A 19,522-nucleotide genomic window follows, 5' to 3' on the forward strand; every position below is an offset into this window, starting at 1 on the left:
ATCTATGACTGTCACCTATGCCACCAAGAGCAGACACCTGTCCTGCTCTCCAAGGTTCCTTTCACCCTCACACTAACATCCACAGACACAGAAACCAACCACACAGTTCTTGAGCAATATGAGGAAAGCCCCAGAGTCAGGAATTCTGTGAAGATGGTGGGAGTGGTTGGAATGGCACATGCTGAGAAGGAGGCCAGAGGAGATTTCCCATGGTCCTGACCTGCTGACATCATGGGCAGATGAGGCTAGATTCCCAGATACCAATGCACGTCTCCATTAGAAGCAATGAAGATGATCCATACATCAGCTAGAAAATCAGCCTCCTGGGACATGGAGGGGATACATCAGAACTTGTCTAACCACAAGAGATATCCACATAGTAATCAATTCCTCATTAATGCTTGACATATTTACAACCTAAAGGAACATAGTATAAGTGGAGAAATTCAAATGTGGAAAGAATTCTTGGGAATTGTATTTAAATTTATCATGATTTGATCCTATTGAAAACCTAAAATTTGTTTTTAAATTTTATAATGAAAAAGGATAAAAAAAGATGTTCCATCTTATGTCTCTACAGCATAAGATATACATCAACTTTCCCAGGTTCTATATGCATTTATGAACAAAGTTTCATAGGTGTACTCAGTAGTGTGGCTCCAAAAGTCTTAACCAGGGATTCAACTAAATTTAACAAGGAATTTTAGAAGAATTCCAAAATACGTATCAGAAGAAAAATACATACTTTACTTGGTACATCTCATTTTAATTATACTATTGTCTCCATTTCCAATTGTCAGATGTACAAAAAAATCCCAGAAGCAGCAGAGTTAGTCCAACATGATGAGGAATAAAATACTTTTTAAGTTACAATTTGACTAGAGAAAATGAGAATTCACAGATCCCAGATTAAAATAACCAAGATGGCTCAATAAAAGAAAACTCAATGTCTTCTTACACTGACATTTATTACCTCAGATTTATTTAACCAAAAGGAGATTACTCCAGCTATTCCCCATTAGGCATCCCAATTTCATCTGCTAAATCTATTAAAAAAAAAAGCACCTCATGATAATTACTAAAATCATACTGCTGTATGCCACCCACCATGTCCACTGTACCTTATACCTAATGTTAACAAATCTGATGCATCTCAATAGATAAATGATGTGTCTTAACTATTACAAGTGTGGCAAATGTGTTTTGTTCAAAGTTTTTCCAAAAGCCCCTCCGTCTCAGTTTGCCTTCACCTTGAAAAGATACTTCTTCTGAGGTATACATGGACACCTCATTGACTTTGCCATCAAACAGAATTTTTGCAAAAAAAATTAACCACACCCACCACTTATCAGGAACACAAGCATGCATCACATAGATGACAAGCTCCATGAATGAGATGATCTGACAGGCTTCTCAAGTACATACAAGCCTAATCATCCTACTTGGGTTTTAGTGCAATGCATACCTCATTTACAAAATTAATTGTCACCTTTGCTACAAATCAATCCAGCTTATATGGGCCTCCCTCTGATGAAAGGGGCTAAAATCCATCAAAATAAACTCTAGAAACTGTCCTTGTGCTCTCAGTGACTTTTTCATTCTAGGGGCTCACAAACCTTCTAAATTCTTTAGATCACCTATGATGATCATTAGTTCTCAAGGACTATGATGCAAGTAATTTCCCCTCTTGGCATCTTGTTATTAACTATGCTGTATGAGAAATGAAGTCTACACACCTTGTGCCTACAATTCTCCAAACCATGTTGTCTGCTAGAACATTGGCCATGAATATAGGACAATAAAATTTGGGCATGGTTGCTGAGGTCTCCTTAATAAAAGATGGACTGGGGCCGCAACTGTGGTGAAGTGGTGTAATCCTCCACATGCAGTGCTGGCACCCCATATATGCACTAGCTCTAGTCCCCACTGCTCCTCTTCCCATCCAGCTCTCTGCAATAGCCTGGGAAAGCAGGAGAAGATAGCCTTGGACCCCTGCACCTATGAGGAAGACCTGGAAGCTCTTGGCTACTGGCCTAGCATCTGCCCATCTCCAGCTGTTGCATTCATTAGGGGAGTGAACCAGTGTATGGAAGACCTTTCTCTCTTTCTCTTCCTCTCACTGTCTGAACTGTACTTGTCAAATAAATAAACCTTAAAAACTATATGTAGGATGGACCAAAATGTGGCATACTCTATTTCAGCTCCAGTATCTACTGTCTATGTAAGTGTCTCAGAGTAACACAGTAGGTCACCCTCTAGCAAACAAGAAAAGCTATTTAAGTTCAGAGGACACCATTCTGCTGCCTGTTGACTTTATTACTGTTAGTCTGGATGCTTTCATCCATTGCAATCCAGAGACCCAATTTTCCCATAGATATTAACATCAGGAAACATAAAAATATGGTAAGAAAAGCTTAAACTGAGAGTTATTATTAATAAGTATTTTAACAAACTTTCTTAGAACCCATCTAGTCCAAACCTTGGACAATTGGAAGCTGTTGTACTTAGCCCACCCATAATCGAGATGCGTTCTAATTCTTTTAACTGCAAGGAGAGTATCATAGACATTAATGCTCCAAACTGATCCAGTTCCCTGCTAATGTGTCTGGGAAAGCAGCACAGGATGACTCAAATTATTTGAGCTCCTGCTCCCATGTGAGAGACCTGGAAGAAGACCCTAGCTCCTGACATCAGTCTGGCCTAGCCACAGTCATTGCAGCCATTTGAGGAGTGAACAAATCAGAAGGAAGATCTCTCCCTCTGTCACTTTATAGCACTGCCTTTCAAAGAGCTGAAAAACTTACCATGACTCATTATGTCATTAATTTAGTACATGACGCTGAGAAAATCAGAACTATTTGTTAAAAATTGGTTGCAATGCACTAGATTTATAATTTTTGAATGTATCTTTCCAATGTATAATGTAGTCCTGTGCTAGTTTAGAGTATCAGAAATTTAAAATGTGCAAAGTTTTTAAAAATATTTATTGTGAGACAGAGTTAGAGATATAGAGAGGAAGAGAAAGAGAGAGAGGCTTCTACCCACAGGTTCACCCCCCAAGTGGCCAAAATGGCTGGAGCTGGGCCAATCTGAAGCCAGGTGCCAGAAGCCACGAGTCAGCAGCTTCCTCCAGGTCACCCATGTGGGTGCAGGGGCCCAAGCATTCATGCTATATTCCACTGCTTTCCTAGGCCATTAGCAAAGAGCTGGATTGGAAGTGCAGAAGCAGGGACTCAAACTGGTGCCCACATGGAATGCTGGTGCTGCAGGTGGAGGCTTAATTCTACTATGACACAGTGTGGGCCAGTGACAGGTTTTAGGAAGATGTCTTTTATGTAGACTAGGCTACAATATTGTAAGGTAAGGTTTAGCTTTTATTTTCCACACATCAGTATTCATCTTTTAGCAATTATAAATATTGACTATCATATGCATCTTATGAAGCATTATATTGATGTTACCTGTACACAACCATCAGGCACTTCCACTGTAGAATGCATTAATGTGTATATGTATTTTTGTTTGTGTGTACATGAATGCACAACTTTTGATGGAGTTAGTACTGAAAGTAATACTGTAAGAAATCCTACACTCATTTCAAAACTTCTGTCCTCCCCAGAGTTGGCTGTCTATCAGGCAGACCACAGGGCCCCTTTTGCTGTTATGGATTGAAATGTGCCTCCCTAAAACTCAAACATTGAAGTGCTAACCACCAATGTGACTCTATCTGAAGAAAGTGCTTTTAAGCAGGTTAAATGATATATATATATATATATATATATATATATATATATATGTCTGTCACATCAGGAGAAAGGCTTCTGGAAAAATCAAGCCTATTAGGGCCTTGATCTGATATTTTCAACCTCTGCAACTCTCAGTTGTAAAATTCCACAATTTAAATCAAATTCTCTGAGGAATTTTGTTAGCAAATTTATACATCCTCATTTCTGCCAGTGTTTTCTGCAGTCATCTGGAAGGTCCTCATGATTAGCAGAGAAATATAGAAACTAAAAACTATGATTTTAGATGACCAAATATCTACTAACACAAAAAAGGATATCCCAGAAGCAACCTACTACCATTCCACAGGACCCAGAAAAAAACAAGAATGAATCAAGTTGCAGGGCAGTGAATAATGAAAAAAAAGTGAATAATGAAAGATAACTGTAGGGCCGGCGCCGTGGCTCAATAGGCTAATCCTCCACCTTGCGGCGCCGGCACACCGGGTTCTAGTCCCGGTTGGGGCGCCGGATTCTGTCCCGGTTGCCCCTCTTCCAGGCCAGCTCTCTGCTATGGCCAGGGAGTGCAGTGGAGGATGGCCCAGGTGCTTGGGCCCTGCACCCCATGGGAGACCAGGAAAAGCACCTGGATCCTGGCTCCTGCCATCGGATCAGCGCGGTGCGCCGGCTGCAGCGGCGGCCATTGGAGGGTGAACCAACGGCAAAGGAAGACCTTTCTCTCTGTCTCTCTCTCTCACTGTCCACTCTGCCTGTCAAAAATAAAAAAAATTTAAAAAAAAAATTAAAAAAAAAAAAAAAAAAAAAAGAAAGATAACTGTGGCCGGTGCTGTGGCTCAATAGGCTAATCCTCCGCCTTGCGGTGCCAGCACACTGGGTTCTAGTCCTGGTCAGGGCACCTGATTCTGTCCCAGTTGCCCCTCTTCCAGGCCAGCTCTCTGCTATGGCCCAGGAGTGCAGTGGAGGATGGCCCAAGTGCTTGGGCCCTGCACCCACATGGGAGACCAGGGGAAACACCTGGCTCCTGGCATTGGATCAGCGTGGTGCACCAGCCGCAGAAGCCACTGGGGGGGTGAACCAAAAAAAAAGCAAGACCTTTCTCTCCGTCTCTCTCTCACTGTCCACTCTCTGTCAAAAAAAGAAAAAAAATTATGGGGGGGAAGCCATTGTAATCCATTAACTGTACTTTGGAAATTTATATTTACTAAATTAAAAAATATTTAAAAAAAGAATGTCAGTGATATATTCTGAGGTAAGCTTTAACAAAGGGAAAGCAAATTTTACTTTTAATTTTTCTCATATTGCTTTTGAGGAACCTGTGATGGTCATAGTTGCATATATGAGTTCTGTGTTCAGGATAAATGTAAATTTCTTTAACAAAATAATAAGTATTAAGTCATGAGGAGTAGATGAGTTTACCCAGGCACTACACATATTTGTAAAGTAGGAGGACAAGCACTGCAATGGTAAACACCTGAGCAATATCCACATCCAATTTTAGGCAGAAGAAATGGCAAATGAACTGAAACAGAGTAATTGAAATGATAGAGAAAAGCCAAGGAGATGAGAGGTGATGAATGGTGAGGGTGCAGTGTTTGAGGAGGGAGCTAAGAAATGTATGCTGCCTTCCAAACCACTTTGTTCTCAATCTCTTTACTCCGCTTCATGTTATATTTTTTAAAGATTTATTTATTTGAAAGTTGGAGTTATGCAGAGAGAAATAGAGAGGGAGGTCTTCTATCTGCTGGGTCACTCCCCAAATGGCTGCAACAGCTGGGGCTGCACAGATCCAACACTGGAATCCAGGAGCTTCCTCCAGGTCCTCCATATGGGTGCAGGGACCCAAGCACTTGGGCCATCTTCCACTGCTTTCCCAGCCCATAGCAAAGAGTTGAACAGCCAGGACTCGAACCAGCACCCATGTGGGATGCTGGTACTGTAGGCAGCAATTTTACCCACTACATCACAGTGCCGGCCCCTCTGCTTCACTTTCATAATGCAACTTATTCTTAAGGAAACTATATTTTACATTTTCCTGTTAGCATATTGTCATATTAACTCCTAAGAGAGAAGTGGCCTGTATTCTGTGCTTAGAAGAGGATTTGGCGCATAGTAGAACTTCAGTGAAGTGCTACATGAATGATGTGCACTCAGTAAATGAGGTATTTAAAGCATACATTGCATGTAACCAACACAGATATCACTAATGACCTTGGGAAGACCAATTTGAGAGGAATAGTGGGGACAAAAATAAGACTCCAATAAGTTGAATAATAACAGAAAGGAAAGGAAGTGAGATGGATGCAAAACTACTGACCACTTTTTGAGGAATTAAATTCACAAAGGGGCTAGCATTGCAGCAAAATGGGTTAAACTGCCACCTGTGATGCCACCATTCCATGTGAGTTGCAGTTTGAATTCAAGCTAATCCACTTCCAATTCAGCTCCCTGCTAATGCACCTGGGAAAGCAGAAGATGGACCAAGGACTCGGCCCCTGCCTCTCATGTGGAGGACCTAAATGAAGCTCCTAACTTCAGCCTGCCCCAGCCACAGTTGTTGCAAATTTTTGGGGTATGAGCCAGCAGATGGTGTCTTTCCTTCTGTAACTCCACCTTTCAAATAAATAAATCTTTAATAAACAAATAAACTGATTAAAAAACAAAAACCCAATATCCTATCATCTTATTCCAAAAAGACAAAAAAGGACAAATCCTAGAGATGATATTGGAAAAGAAAATCCTCACACATGGAGGGTGAAAACATGAATTAGTATAGCTGTTATGGAGAAAAGAATGATCATTCCTCAAAAAAGAAAAATAAATCTACCATTTGACAGAATTATTTTGCTCTTCGCTATATATTAGAAGAAAATTTTATTAGAAGGAAATTATAAGGAAATGAAAAGAGCATATCAAAGAGACAGCAATTTTCCCATTGTCAGTATAACACAGTTCACTGCAGCCATGATTTGGAACCAACCTAGCTGTCCATGAATAAAAAAATGTACAAGGGATCATTATTTAGACACAAAAAAGAATAAATATTGTTACATTAACTGAAATAAGCCAGAAACAGAAACACAAATGTCACATGTACCTTATCACATATGGAAGTGAAAAAAAATTAATGCATCTAAACAGAGAATTGTTCTTGTCAGAGAAGGGTAGAGGCTAGGGACAGACGAGGATTGGATGACAGGTACCAAACTACAGTGATTCACAAGTAACTGCTGGTGTTCCACAAAATCATTAGATGATGATAATATACCATATTAGGTCCTTTGTAAAGAACTGAAGAGGAGCTGGTAGCCTCAAATCATGAAGAAGAAACAGAAACGATAGTTGTTTAGCATAATCACTTTCATCTAATCAAATAGTGCAGTATACCCTATAATAATGAATGCCTAGTACACATTAAAATCAAAAATTATTTCAATAACATTTTAAAATCAAAAGCATCCCATTATACTAACAATGAGCTATTTGAAAATGAAATTAGGAAAACACTTCCATACTTAACAGCATAAAAATAGGAACAAATATCCTCCAGCACTATCTTCATTGGTTAGCAGTGATTAATCAAATACACAGCTCAAAAATCAATAAATTGGGGTAGGTGCTGTGGCGCAGCAAGTTAATGCCCTGGCCTGGAATGCCAGCATCCTTTATGGGCACTGGTACTAGTCCTGGCTGCTGCTCTATGATCCAGCTCTCTGCTGTGGCCTGGGATATCAGTGGAAAGTGGCCCAAGTCCTTGGGCTCCTGTACCCATGTGGGAGACCCAGAAGCTCCTGGCTCCTGGCTTTGGATCAGCACGGTGCACTGGCCGCAGTGCACCTGCTGCAGCAGCCACTGGGGGGTGAACCAATGGAAAAGCAAGACCTTTCTCTCTGTCTGTCTCTCTCTCACTGTACACTCTGCCTGTCAAAAACAAAATCTTTAAAAGAACAATAAATCAATATGGTCTTTCAACTTGAAATTTCTGATCAGCCTTACATGGTTTATAACCAACAATGCCAGCATCCCATGAGCACCAGTTCCAGTCCCAGCTGCTTCATTTCAAATCAGTCCCCTATTAATATGCCAGGGAAAGGAAGCAGAAGATGGGCCAAAAGTCGGGTTCCTGCCACTCATGGAAGTCCAAGAGTTCCAGGCCTTTGGCTTCAATCTGGTGTTGTCTGGCCACTGCAACCACTGTGGGAAGTTCTGCAACCATTGGGGGAAGTTTAAAACAGATCCCTCCCTCCCTCCCTCCCTTTCTTCCTTCCTTCCTTCCTTCCTTCCTTCCTTCCTTCCTTCCTTCCTTCCTTCCTTCCTTCCTTCCTTCCTTCTTTCCTTCCTTCCTCCTTTCCTTCTTCCTATCCTTTCCTTCCTCTTTCTTTCTTTCTTTCTTTCTTTCTTTCTTTCTTTCTTTCTTTCTTTCTTTCTTTCTCTCTCTCTCTTTCTTTCTTTCTTCTCTCTCTCTCTCTCCCCTTCTGCCTTTCAAATTCACAAAGTAAGCCTTTTTTAAAACATATTTTTAAAACTATTTTAAAAGAAAGATAGGAGAAACTTTATCAAAGCAAGGAGAGCATACGATGAATAGTAGGACTCCTAATTTCAAAAATCTACACTCTCTCAAATTATAACCAAACATCATTATCTATTATCTACTATAATCTTTATCTTGAGAGTTAGGGAAAAAAAATGTTCATTCCCTGTGAAAAAACCAACCTCGGGTGGGCATAGTGGGTTAAGCTGCTGCCTGCAGTGCCAGCATCCCACACAGTACTGGTTGAAGATCTGCTGCTCCATTTCCAACTCAGCCCCCTCCTAATGCACCTGGGAAAGGAGCAGAGGACGGCCCAAGTGCTTAGGCCCCTGTTCCCAAGTGGAGACTAGGAAGAAACTCCTAAATCCTGGCTTCAGCCTAGCCTAGCCACAGCCATTGCAGCCATTTGGGAAGTGAACCTATTGATGGAAGATCTCTCAGCCTAAACTTCTCTCTCGGTACATATGCCTTTCAAGTAAATAAAAGAAATCATAAAAATAAACCATACACAATGTAGTATTTTGGCAATTCTCTCACACAGAAAATCTTTGATAAACTGTAGATGAGTGTTCCCGCATTAATGCAATTCAGAAAGAGGATTCCTTTCTCCCAACCTGTGGTAGACATCATAAATGTAATTAATGGGAAGATGAATGGACACCATCAGACTGCTTCCTCACAAGGCATCTTTCCTTAAAGCCATCACTGCTATGTTACCAGATTATGTACTTCATATGAAATATTTGTCTCTTACAAATTTTGAGTACATTGCCAAAACTGACAGCAGTGCAGGGACTGATGTGCCAAGGACAGCCAGTTAGGGAGATGAATCTAGGAATCCTATTCTTGGCTGCTTCCAAGTCCTATTAACAGGCACACAGCATGTTTGCTCAGAAAAAGGTTTTACTGTTGTTTCATGGGTGTGAAGCAGCTCTTCCCAGCAAAAACACAAAACTACTTGTCCATTCACAAGCTCTGTGATAGGAAGTGCACAGGAGAATAGTTCAAACACACTGGGGTTAAGAGGAGAAATGCTGTCACCCTAATACCTCAAACTGGAATTCAGTTTCTATTTTTACTTTCTAGATGCCCTCATTGTTCTAAATGAGTTTCATAAATTAGTAACTTGGGGGCCAGTGCTGTGGCATAGCCAGTAAACCCACTGCCTGTAGTGCCAGCATCCCATATGGGTACTGGTTTGAAACTCAGCTGCTCCACCTACAATCCAGCTCACTTCTTTGGCATGGGAAAGCAGTGGAGGATGGCCCATGTCCTTGGGTCTCTGCACCCACATGGGAGACTTGGAAGAAGCTCCTGGCTCCAGGCTTCAGACCGGCACAGCTCCGGCCTTTGCGGCCAATTGCAGAAGTGAACAGCAGATAGAAGACATCTCTCACTCTTTCTGCCGTTCTTCCTCTCTCTGTGTATTTCTGATTTTTCAAATAAATAAATAAAGCAGTAACTTGGTGACAACAACTATCTATAAGAACATGTGAAGTATTCAAACACAGTTTGTCACATAAAGTCAGCAAGTTTTCAAGGGCACACCTTCTACACTATGTGGGCATCTCTGCGGGGGGGAGAGGTGCATTTTTTTCTTCCCCTCTTCTTTCTTACCATTCTCACATTAATAAATTCTATAGATGCTTCCACAGACCAGTCTCTATGAAAATGTAGAATATCCTCCCATGACAAAAATGTCATGGGTTTAAACACAGAACCCAAAATAAGAAAAGTATTTGGCCTTCTTAATTAAACACTGGGGAATGTAAGATAATGAGTGGATCATTCAGTAACTGTAAAGACCTGGGCGGAGAAAAACTGTCACTTTTCTATATTTATGATGTTGTAATTCTCCACGTTATGCAAACTCAGATTAAAATAACTCCAGTTAGTGGGCAGCACTGAGGCAAGAGTGTCTACTCTCTACAAATGCTATTCTCTACAGAGTCAGCAAACCATATGGGCGCTGGTTGGAATCATGGCTGCTCCAGTTTCCATCCAGCTCTCTACTGTGGCCTGGAAATACAGTAGAAGATAGCCCAAATACTTCATCCCCTGCACCTAGGGGTAGGAGACCTGGACAAAGCTCCTGGCTCCTGACTTCGAATCAACACAGCTAGAGCCATCTATCTTTACTTCTGCCACTTTGTAACTCTGTCTTCCAAATAAATAAATAATTAAAAGAAAAATAGCTCCATCCTGGAAGAAGCTCTTGGCTCCTGGCTTCGGATCAGCATACCTCTGGCCATTGCCGCCAAATGGGAGTGAACCATCAGGTGGAAGACATCTCTCTCTCTTTCTCTCTCTGCCTCTCCTCTCTCTCTGTAACTCTTTCAAATGAATAAATAAATCTTTAAAATAATAGCTCCAGTTATTGACAACACAGTAGACTTGCATTAATTTTAGTTCACTTTTCACTTTACAAAGGGATCAGTGGCAGGTAAAAACAGTTGACAGCCTTGCTAACAGGAGAAGAAATAGCTGAAGACAGAAAAAGAAAAGCAGCCAAAGAAATCATCAGCTACGATTGCATGGCCTTGTAGAAGAAATACAGCCACAACCTGAGGCAAAGAAAGAAAAGTGGACCCCATCCAACACAAACCTTGAAAAGTGGATGCTCACAATTAATGAGTGAAACAGCTGCCCACTGAAATCTTGTCTAGGGAGGGAAGATGTCCTAAGTTCTGCTTCTGTAAACTCCAGTCATAAATCAGTCCCTGGCATCTTTTTTTACAAACATACTGGACCCACCAACCATTGGAAACGTGGTCCTAAGTCATGTAGGCTGCATTTAAACCCACCAATGCTGTAACAGCTGAGGTATGATGCTGATGAGCCTATAAATATTCTAAGAAACTTGAGTTTGATGCTCAATTCTCAGGAAAACCCTTCTCCCACATGCGTCCCCGACCCTTCCTGTACCCCAAATCTGCTGCAGAAAGCCCCGGGAGCAGGTACTCTTTCTTCTGCACACACGGGGAGTGAAGCGGGGAGTGCAGGGCAGAGAGTCCCTGCACGTGGGACCCACAGGCGGAGGATGAAGAGGGAAGCAGCAGCAGGAGGCAGGCTCGGAGTGAGCACCTGGAAACTGCCTGGGATCACACGTGCAGAGCAGAAGATGCAGCAAATGCAAGAGAAGGCACAGCACAGCCTCCAGGGTTGACTCAGATCAGGGAATGAACTCCCTCTGGTCCCAACTCAGAGGCCCATGGGCGGGCACTAGTACGCGCATGCGCACAGGCATTCGGAACGCAGAATACGCCTGAGCTCCTGGGAACTCTGGGAAATGAAGTCCAGGCCACAGCATCCCTAGAGACACAGGCTGCCCCCCACCCCCAGGGCTGCAGTCTGGGGTGGGTGCCCATGACCAGAGGGTGTTTGCTTTTGTTTATGTCCCTCTTTCCTGTCCTTCCCAACCCAAAATCTCAAGGATCATTTGGTGTCCTTCCTTTCCAGAAGCAAAATGTTTTCTTTTTATATGTGAATTTTCTCTCCTCTTTTTTTTAAAGATGTATTTATTTATTTATTTGCAAGTCAGAGTTATGAGAGAAGGTGAGGCAGGAAGTGAAAGACAGGGAGAGAGAGGTAGAGAGAGAGAGAGTGTGTGAGAGGTCTTTCATTTACTGGTTCACTCCCAAATTTGTTGTAACCGCTAGGGCAGAGCCGATCCAAAGCTAGGAGCCAGGAGCTTTTGCCAATTCTTCCACGCGAGTGTAGGGGCCCAAGGACTTGAGTTATCTTCCACCACTTTCCCAGACTACAGCTGAGAGCTAGATGGGAAATGGAGCAGCTGGAATTTGAACCGGCGCCCATATTGGATGCTGACACTTAAGCAGTGGTTTTACCACAGCGCCAGACCCAGAAGCAAAATCTTACAGAGTGACAACCACTGCTGCTAATTGACCCCAAATCCTAACTCTCTTATAACCTCTGTCTTCTTTCAGAAAAAATCTTATTTGCTGCATTGTCCCTGGAAACTTCTCTGAAATCATAAATGACAATGAATAAAATGTAACTTTTAGTGCAGGTGTAAAAGGCACAGTTTAACATCCAGTTCTGAGAATACAATTTTTATTTGTGTTGTATTGATTGTTCTTTTCAAATCATTTTACACCTTCTTTTAATTTACCAAGTACAGAGGCCAACAGAGGAACTGGATGCAGAGCCAACATTGCTGAGTATCTTCAAGGAGCCAGGTTAAGCGGCTAAATGTCTTACATCATGTCATTTATACCTTAGAATAATTCTGGGGTCAATATGATCAATTTTCAAACAGGAAATTGAGTGGAAAGAGTTCAGAAAAAGCCCATGACAACATCATTAAAAAGGTCTAAGCTAAAAGCCAATGAAATATAATACTAATTTTAAAAAATCATTCTTTTGGGGCTCAGTTTCTAACACCTTAAATTTCTCATAGGGCAAAAAAAAAAATGAGAGAGAAGAAGAGTACCTACAATAATTTACACTGTAGAGAACCACATATGATTATAACTTTTCTGAAAAAGGAGGAGATTCAAAGTTGCTATTATTCCATGGTCATTTTTTCTTATGTTTAATATAAAAATGGCATGTATGCATTATGAATTCTTAGTTGTGTGTTTTCTGGATTGTTTTATTTTTTAAGTAGAAGTTCAAATGGATAACTGGGTGACATCAAGTTCTTTGCTTATGATTACTTCTCTGAATTAGAGTTCATGGAATTAAATTTGTTGCTGGATTAGGAGTGGTTAAATCTTTATCCACTGACTTCACACTAGTATTTTCAAGGTCAGGCAATATACTTTGGGTAGATTGTTCTCTCTTGCCAGATGGAAAACTTCATGGGGCAAGAAACATATTTGATGTGAAATTAAAATTCAGCATCTTGACAGAGATAGTATTTTAGTTAAATGAATATTTGAAGATATACAAAATAAATAAATAAGATTTCTGAGCTCCAAGAAATACTTAATAGATGGGCCTAGGAAATAGAGATCTATTTGATGACTGCCACACTTAAATGAATATGTAATTTGTTGTTCTGACACAAGTTTGATCATAAAAGGGGCATATTAATAATTATACACTGTTGATATGTATAAACCAGAATCATCTTGGGCCAAACAAGTTAAATGTTCACCCTAGCTATGGAAGGCATTCCATTTCTTTATTTAATAAGCATTTCTTTAAATATTTATTTGAAAGTCAGAGTTACACAGAGTGAAGGAGAGGCAGAGAGAGACAGAGAGACAGAGAGAGAGGGGTCTTCCATCCGCTGGTTCACTCCCCAATTGGCAGCAGTGGCCAGAAATGTACCAATCTGAAGCCAGGAGGTAGGAGCTTCTTCTGGTCTCCCATGTAGGTGCAGAGGCTTAAGGGCTTGAGCCATCTACTACTTTCCCAAGCCACAGGCCACAGCAGAGAGCTGGATTGGAAGTGGAGCATCCAGGGCATGAACCAGTACTCATATGGGATGCCAGCATTGCAGGCGGTGGCTTTACCTGCCTAGCCACAGCACCAGTCCCTTTAATAAGCATTTATCGAGCATTCCTTTGTGTGGTATGTTGAAAGAATTACCAGCCACTTGATTTCCCTAGAAATTGGAGTAAGAGATACTCAGCAGCAAGATGTAGGCAGGGAGAGTGGACTGAATAACAAAAGGCTTTGGACACAAAGGAAAGGAAACAAAAGGTAGGGAGGATAATTAAAAAGTCTATTAAAGGTAATTTAGTAGGACCTGAACCAAGGAACTGTGGCAGTGGGAATGTAGAAGAAGCAAGATTACAATGAGATCTAAAAGGTAGAATCAACAGGAGTTCAATGCTTTACTATGGCAGATGAAAGCAGGAGAAAAGTCATGTGTAAATCTGAATTTGGATTGTATTATTAAAGGACAAAGTGTTCTCAGCACATTAATGTTCATCAGTAATACATGCTTTCTCCAATCCGCTTATTTTTTTTTTTTTTTGGAGGGACTGGTTCTTTATTTCAAAAAGACACTTATTGTCAATAATCAGTATCAAAACAGTTACACTATTGGTTTTTCTTTCTCCCAACAGGCCCCAAAGAGACCACACCAAAGGAGAGTACATTTTAAGCCAATAAGCTGCAGGATGTACACCTAACAGACCTCACAGAAACCTCACCTAAAGTGGGGACAGGGTGGGGGAAGGAACTTGGAAAGACTAGCACACTGCCAGCCCAGACTGTGGAATGCTCTCACAGCCAGAAGGGCTGGCCAGGGTCCCCAAGGCCAGAGAAGCAAAGTTTCAAAATAATATAAAATTTTAAAAGTTTTGTACAGAAGCTATTCAAGATTTCTCCAGCACTGACTGATACAAAGCACAATGAGATGGCACTTTTAGAAACAGCAGCTTCAGACCCAGCAAAGGGTGGTGAGATGAGTTTTATATGGCTAAATCAGTGGCAAAAACATAATTTTCTTTCTCTCAAGGAGGCAGGAAAAGCAGTGAAGTGATCACCTCAACCTAAGAGGCACATGATCCATTCTGCAAGCTGTTGGGAAGGGGCAGAGGTGGGGCAAAAAATTGGTCTCAGAGGTCTTACCATTTTAATTTGGTCACTTCTGATGAATGAAAACAAAACAAAACAAAACAAAAACAGTGCCAAAGATACCTTAAAGCTGTAAACCTGAACAGCGCGAGGGGTTTTTGTTTTTGGCCAACTCCTCCCAGAATCACCTTTCTGGTTTGGCTGATGCTTTGTACAGAGCAGTGAGGTTCCCCACAGAGGAGTCTTTCCTGGGCTCTGTCTGGTGCCCAGGAAGGCAGGCCCAACACCTCTTTCCTTGCTCTGCGGACAGGGTACTATGCATTAAGCTGAAAAGTTACCTTCAAAAAGTAAGAAAAGTATTAGATTGCTCCTCCCGAGTGTGGAATTACTTGGAATGTTTTACAAAATGGTCACTACAACAACAAAAAAGGTAATTACAAAATGTGTACATCACAACATGCTTTGAAAGACACTTTGCATTGTGCTCACATTCCCTTAAATGTTGTTCCCAAAAGTGCTCAGCCTCTGGTCCCACTGGAATCTCTGGGAAGAGGCAGAGACAGTTTGGTGAAAGGACACGGGGGCGGGGTCTAAGGACAGAGGAGGTGGGTGGCAAAAGGAGAAAGCAGCCTTCCAGTTAAAAGATCAGCCCTCAGTTTAGAGGTCAGCTCCGGGCAGGCTGGCCTCAGGTGGAGTCGGGGTCAGAGGGAGGAGCAGCGGCAGGGCGGGACTGGGGTGCTCTACATCTCGTTCAGGTCAAGCAGAGTCTGGTCCAGCATCCTTTGTGTACAGAGGTGCTCCTCTTTGGTGCATTTCAGTCTATCTTCCAAATCATCAATTGTCTTTTCCAGCTTGGCTACCGATCTCTCAGCAAATTCAGCACGGGTCTCCGCCTCCTTGAGTTTATCGGTGAGAATCTTTATTTCTTCCTCATATTTGTCCTCTTTTTGAGAGTACTTTTCCTCAGCAGCACTCAGACACTTCAGGTTCTGGTCCATCAGTCTGATCTGCTCATCCATCTCTCGGCAACGGGACTCTGCCAGCTCAGCTCGTTCCTCTGTGCGTTCCAAGTCTCCTTCAATAATCACCAATTTACGAGCCACCTCTTCATACTTCCTGTCTGCCTCTTCTGCAATGTGCTTAGCTTCTTTGAGTTGGATTTCCTGGAGTTCCATCTTTTCTTCATCTTTTAAGGCCCGGTTTTCAATAACCTTCATACCTCTCTCACTCTCATCAGCAGCTTTTTCTGCTTCTTCCAACTTTTGCAGGGCAGTGGCCAAGCGCTCCGAGCACGATCCAGCTCCTCTTCCACCAACTGGATCCTGCGGTTCAAGGAAGCCACCTCAGCCTCAGCCTGCTCTCGGGCCCGCCTTTCTCCCTCCACCTCCCGCTGAAGGCGCTCGGCCCTCTCCTCTGCATCATCCGCCTGCTGCTGCAGAACCTGGATCTTGCGCTTCACCGCCTCGATGGTGGTGATCCCGGCCATGGTGCCCACCCAGCTGCTTCTCGCGCTCCGGCTCCTGCCTCCTCCGCTCGGCGTTGCAGCCGCTTCTCCTCTCCAATCCGCTTATAAAATGCCCATAAAGCCAGGACACAATCTCATAGGAATATGTGACCTGTAATCCCTATGTCAATCATCAAGCCAAACATTTTTAACTGCTACTATATACAATTGTCCTCATTATGATGCAGTTATTTAGAAACCAGAAGGCATAATCAGGGGCTGTAAGAACAGTCTTTAAAAAGTTAAATTCAAATTACTTAATTCAAAGCTGACTTTGGAATACCTCACAAATTCAGAGTTCATGTGTCTACCAACTTCAGGTACTCGAAGTACAATAAAGGAGAACATGAGTAAAAATTTTTCCCAGAATAGCCAAAATATGCATTATAAGGTTCAAGTGAGGTGTCCTGCCACAGGCTCACCATAGTGATTCTTAAATAAACTCACTCTGTCTTGGTTGCTCTGGCAGGAGTAGTTGGGCACACAGAGAAGAGGAGAGCAACAGATGTGAACTGTGAATAAGTTGAAAGGGTTCCAACAAGAGTGCTGCGGAGCTCCGTGGCCCTACCTGAATGTAATATGCAGGCAGGCATTTGATTTCTGGGAGACTACAATGCTCTAGGAGAACTGAGCACCATCAGAGCATTCAAGGCCAACATCCACAACTCACTGAGTGATGATGGATCACAGTATCTTGGCTTCATGGACAGAACTAAGCTTGCTGCATCTTTCTGTTTGGAGCCACTGGAACTGAAGAGCACATGGGGTCATAGAGGGTGGAGGAGAATGGTGTGTGGGGGTCTCATGGTGGTGGTAGCTGTGCAGAGGGAGGGGTGGAGGAGGAGAAGATTGAGGGCCCTTAACACTGTGGGAGTGTGGAGCAGAGAAGGGAGGGAGACAGGGATGACTTGTCTGCATCATGCCTGGTACTCTCTTGGGTGTAAGTGACAGAACATGAATGGTGGGAATATAATGCTTTCCCTAACAGCACTTCCAGCCCTGGGGGACAGATGACAAGACATAGACAACTACAAAACCATGTGAGAAAGGATGTAGGGACACAAGAGATTCTCCTACATCATTTGTGAATGCCATGCCAGTGTCAGGTAAGAATATTGGGTTAAGGTCAGATCTCAGGGGTAGCAGAGCCCAGAAATGACAGCACTGTCTGAAATGAGAACAGGGAGATGGTAGTCAGAGGTAGGAGGGGCAGCACTGTGAGGGCTGCATGAAGAGCCCTGGCTGCTTGCACAGTGCCTGCCACCCACTGTGCATGTGAATTTGCCACAATGGCAGAGAGGGCAAGTGTTGTGACAAAGGCAGGAGGGGAGCTGCTGTGTTCCCAGCTACCCTGAGGGGCCATCACTAGCATGTCTTCCCCCAGACCCTGTTGCTACCCTGCCCCCACACTATGCTCCAGCATGCCAGGACCAGGAATATCAGGTTAGCAGCTGTCAGCAGTGCTGGTGCTTGGAGAGACACTGAAATGTTTCCATTTATGAAGATTGGGAGAAAAGTGAACCAGGGAGATTTTTTTTTAAATAAATCATTTATTTTTAGATTTTTTTTAATGTCTTGATCTGAGAGGTAGAATTACAGGCAGTGAGAGGGAGAGACAGAGAGAAAGGTCTTCCATCTGCTGGTTCACTCCCCAAATATATACAATGGCTGGAGCTGCACCAATCTGAAGCCAGGATCCAGGAACTCCTTCCAAGTCTTTCACCTGGGTGCAGGGGCCCAAGGATTTGGGCCATCTTCTACTGCTTTCCCAGGCCACAGCAGAGAGCTGGATGGGAAGAGGAGCAGCCAGGACTAGAACCGGTGCCCATGTGGGATGCCAGCACCGCAGGTGGAGGATTAACTGATTGCTCCACAGCACCGGGACCAAACCAGGGAGATTTTTAAAGAAATATTTATTTGTTTATGTGAAAGCAAAGTACATAGAGAGAAGTAAAGACAGAAAGAGACATCAAAGCAAGGAAAAACTTTTTAAAAGCCCTATTATGAAATCAGTGATAGGGCATTTTGTAAATTACTTTCTATTTACATGTGAGAAGAATAAGTAGTCAGAAAATAAATTATGAATGCATAGGCCAGGATGATAGATGTTTCAAAGGCTTCACAGCATTCCCCCATTCTGTTTTCCCAGGAAACACATTGCTAATCATGGAACTACATTCCTGCACTTTCTGATGCATCTTCTGAATCCTTTACAACAGTGTTCAGAGTCAGAGACCTGGAAGAAGCTTCTGGTTTTTGCTTTGGATTGGTGTAGTTCTGGCCATCATGGCCAGTTGGAGAGTAAATCAGCAAATGGAAGACATCTCTCTCTCTCGCTCTTTCTCTCTTTCTCTCTCTCTCTCTCTCTGCAAATGGGATTGTCACAGAGTATCCAAACTTCCACATTTTTGCAAATTAGGTCTTGTATAAAGTTCTGTAACCTTGAAAGACTAGTGCAAGGCAGGCTACACAATGCAGGAAAACAGACATTTTACTATAAGAAGACATACCATGAAACCCCAAAAATGCAACTGCCACATAGTGTAAGTCAGCCTGCACACACCTCACAAGGATTTCTCAGGAAATGCAGGGACATTTCACTAGCAGTGTTAATGTACTCATCTTACAGACAGGTAAAGAGTGACAGAGGTGCAATCAACATTCACCCACACACATTTCATCCAAATGGCCTGAACATCCAGCTCCATCCCATTTCCATCTTGGATGGACAGACTGTCTACAGAACTTTTAGAACTGCCTTCTGTACACCTGGAGACACATTGGTCTTCTTTCAGTGTAGCATTTTCTTACAAAAAAAATCCTTAAAAGTTCAACTTGCTAAAATATTCTAATAAAAATTCACCCTTTCTGCAGCTCCAGAACTGAGGCTGTAACACTAGTGTCCCATCCTGCACCAGCCAAGATCTACAGAGTGCAACTATTGTGGCCCTTTGGTGAATGAACCAGTAGATGGAAGATATCTCTTTCTCACTACCCATATCTCCCTACCTCTATTACTCTGCCTTTCAAATAAATTAATAAATAAATCTTGGGGCTGGCACTGTGGCACTGTGGGTTAATGCCCTGGCCTAAAGCACTGGCATCCCATATGGGTGCCATTTTGAGACCCAGCTGCTCCACTTCTCATCAAGCTCTCTGCTATGACCTGGGAAAGCAGTTGAAGATGGCCCAAATCTTTGGGTCCTTGAACCCACATGGGAGACCCAGAGAAGCTCCTGGCTCCTGGCTTTA

At 42.6% G+C, this 19,522-nt stretch overlaps 1 protein-coding gene across 1 annotated transcript; it reads right to left on the bottom strand.

Moving 5' to 3' along the window:
- Positions 1-14,206: 14,206 nt before the first annotated feature.
- Positions 14,207-16,337, bottom strand: LOC100349893 (tropomyosin alpha-3 chain). The gene is given in 2 exon segments (XM_002708609.5): positions 14,207-16,054; positions 16,057-16,337. Coding segments are annotated over 2 exon segments (744 nt in total). The 5' UTR covers positions 16,253-16,337; the 3' UTR covers positions 14,207-15,506.
- Between the last annotated feature and the right edge of the window lie 3,185 nt (positions 16,338-19,522).

Source organism: Oryctolagus cuniculus, chromosome 17 (assembly GCF_964237555.1).
Source record: "Oryctolagus cuniculus chromosome 17, mOryCun1.1, whole genome shotgun sequence".
Taxonomy (NCBI): Eukaryota; Metazoa; Chordata; class Mammalia; order Lagomorpha; family Leporidae; genus Oryctolagus; species Oryctolagus cuniculus.